The following is an 852-nucleotide window of genomic DNA, read 5'->3' as shown; positions in this document are numbered from 1 at the left end:
TGTCCGGGGGCGTCGGTTGTCCTTCAACTGTTTGAAACTCCATTTTGGCAACTAAATAATGGAATAAAGTAATGTAAAAATTGGGTATTTTTGCACCATAAATTTCGCAATTGCTCGTCTGTCGATAATAATTAATACCTGTATACAGTACGTATTCGTTTACTAAAAAAATATTTTATTTTGGCGCTTCTTACGCGCCGTAATTCTACTTCCGTGTACGCCTTACTGCAATGCGGAAGTTGAGTTCCATGTTCCAACCATGTCGAAGTCAGGTATCGTCTACAAACCTGTGAGCCATGTCATATTCGACATGGATGGATTGTTATTAGGTAGCTTGCAAAACTCCTTATTTTGTAAACCGCACAAAAGCAATAACAATGCACAAGCGCACTTTCGGGGTTTTATGAGTCAATTATCTGGAAGCATGTACGCGTGCCGCTGCATGATGTAGTGGCAACAATTCGTAACTTTTGATCAACTTAGTACGAATGTCGTTTTCACCTCAGGTAACGGATAAGAGTAATATTTCTAAAAAGCCAATTAGCGTGGAAGTGAAACGCTCCTCATACATTTTATTCTCGAAATGAACGAATTAGCTGTTTCCCCCCTCTTGCGCAAGCACGAGCTGTTACATGGAGTACGTATTAAAGATATTTTCAAGACTTGCTTTTATGAATGTATATGTAGCAAAGGTCTGTCGACATTTCTAGAAAATTTATTACCTTGCTCATTTTGCGTGATTGTGTCTAAAATATTGTTTATTTATGCTGCCTGTTTCTTTATATATGTACCACAGTTCTTAGTGTTATGTCTTTAAACGATTTCCTTTATTTGATATTATACGTCATTCAA

General features: G+C 37.3%; 1 protein-coding gene across 4 annotated transcripts in view; it reads left to right on the top strand.

Annotated features, from left to right (window-relative positions):
* The first annotated feature begins 224 nt into the window (after positions 1–224).
* The window catches only part of pudp (pseudouridine 5'-phosphatase), a 46,541-nt gene continuing 45,913 nt past the window's right edge, over positions 225–852 (top strand). For 3 of the 4 annotated variants that reach the window (XM_089008616.1, XM_089008600.1, XM_089008607.1), the window contains exon 1: positions 225–329. In XM_089008616.1, coding sequence (XP_088864742.1) covers positions 260–329 — 70 coding nt within the window. In that variant the 5' untranslated portion in view covers positions 225–259. Of the gene's footprint in view, positions 330–369; positions 507–852 lie in introns of those variants that run through there. The other variant, XM_089008624.1, reaches the window with a different exon arrangement.

The sequence above is a fragment of the Hippocampus bargibanti genome, linkage group LG01 (genome assembly GCF_051943395.1).
Source record: "Hippocampus bargibanti isolate YZ-2025 linkage group LG01, ASM5194339v1, whole genome shotgun sequence".
NCBI classification, from domain to species: domain Eukaryota; kingdom Metazoa; phylum Chordata; class Actinopteri; order Syngnathiformes; family Syngnathidae; genus Hippocampus; species Hippocampus bargibanti.
The sequence above is the reverse complement of the archived record's forward strand: the minus strand, read 5'-3'. Positions and strand labels throughout refer to the sequence as shown.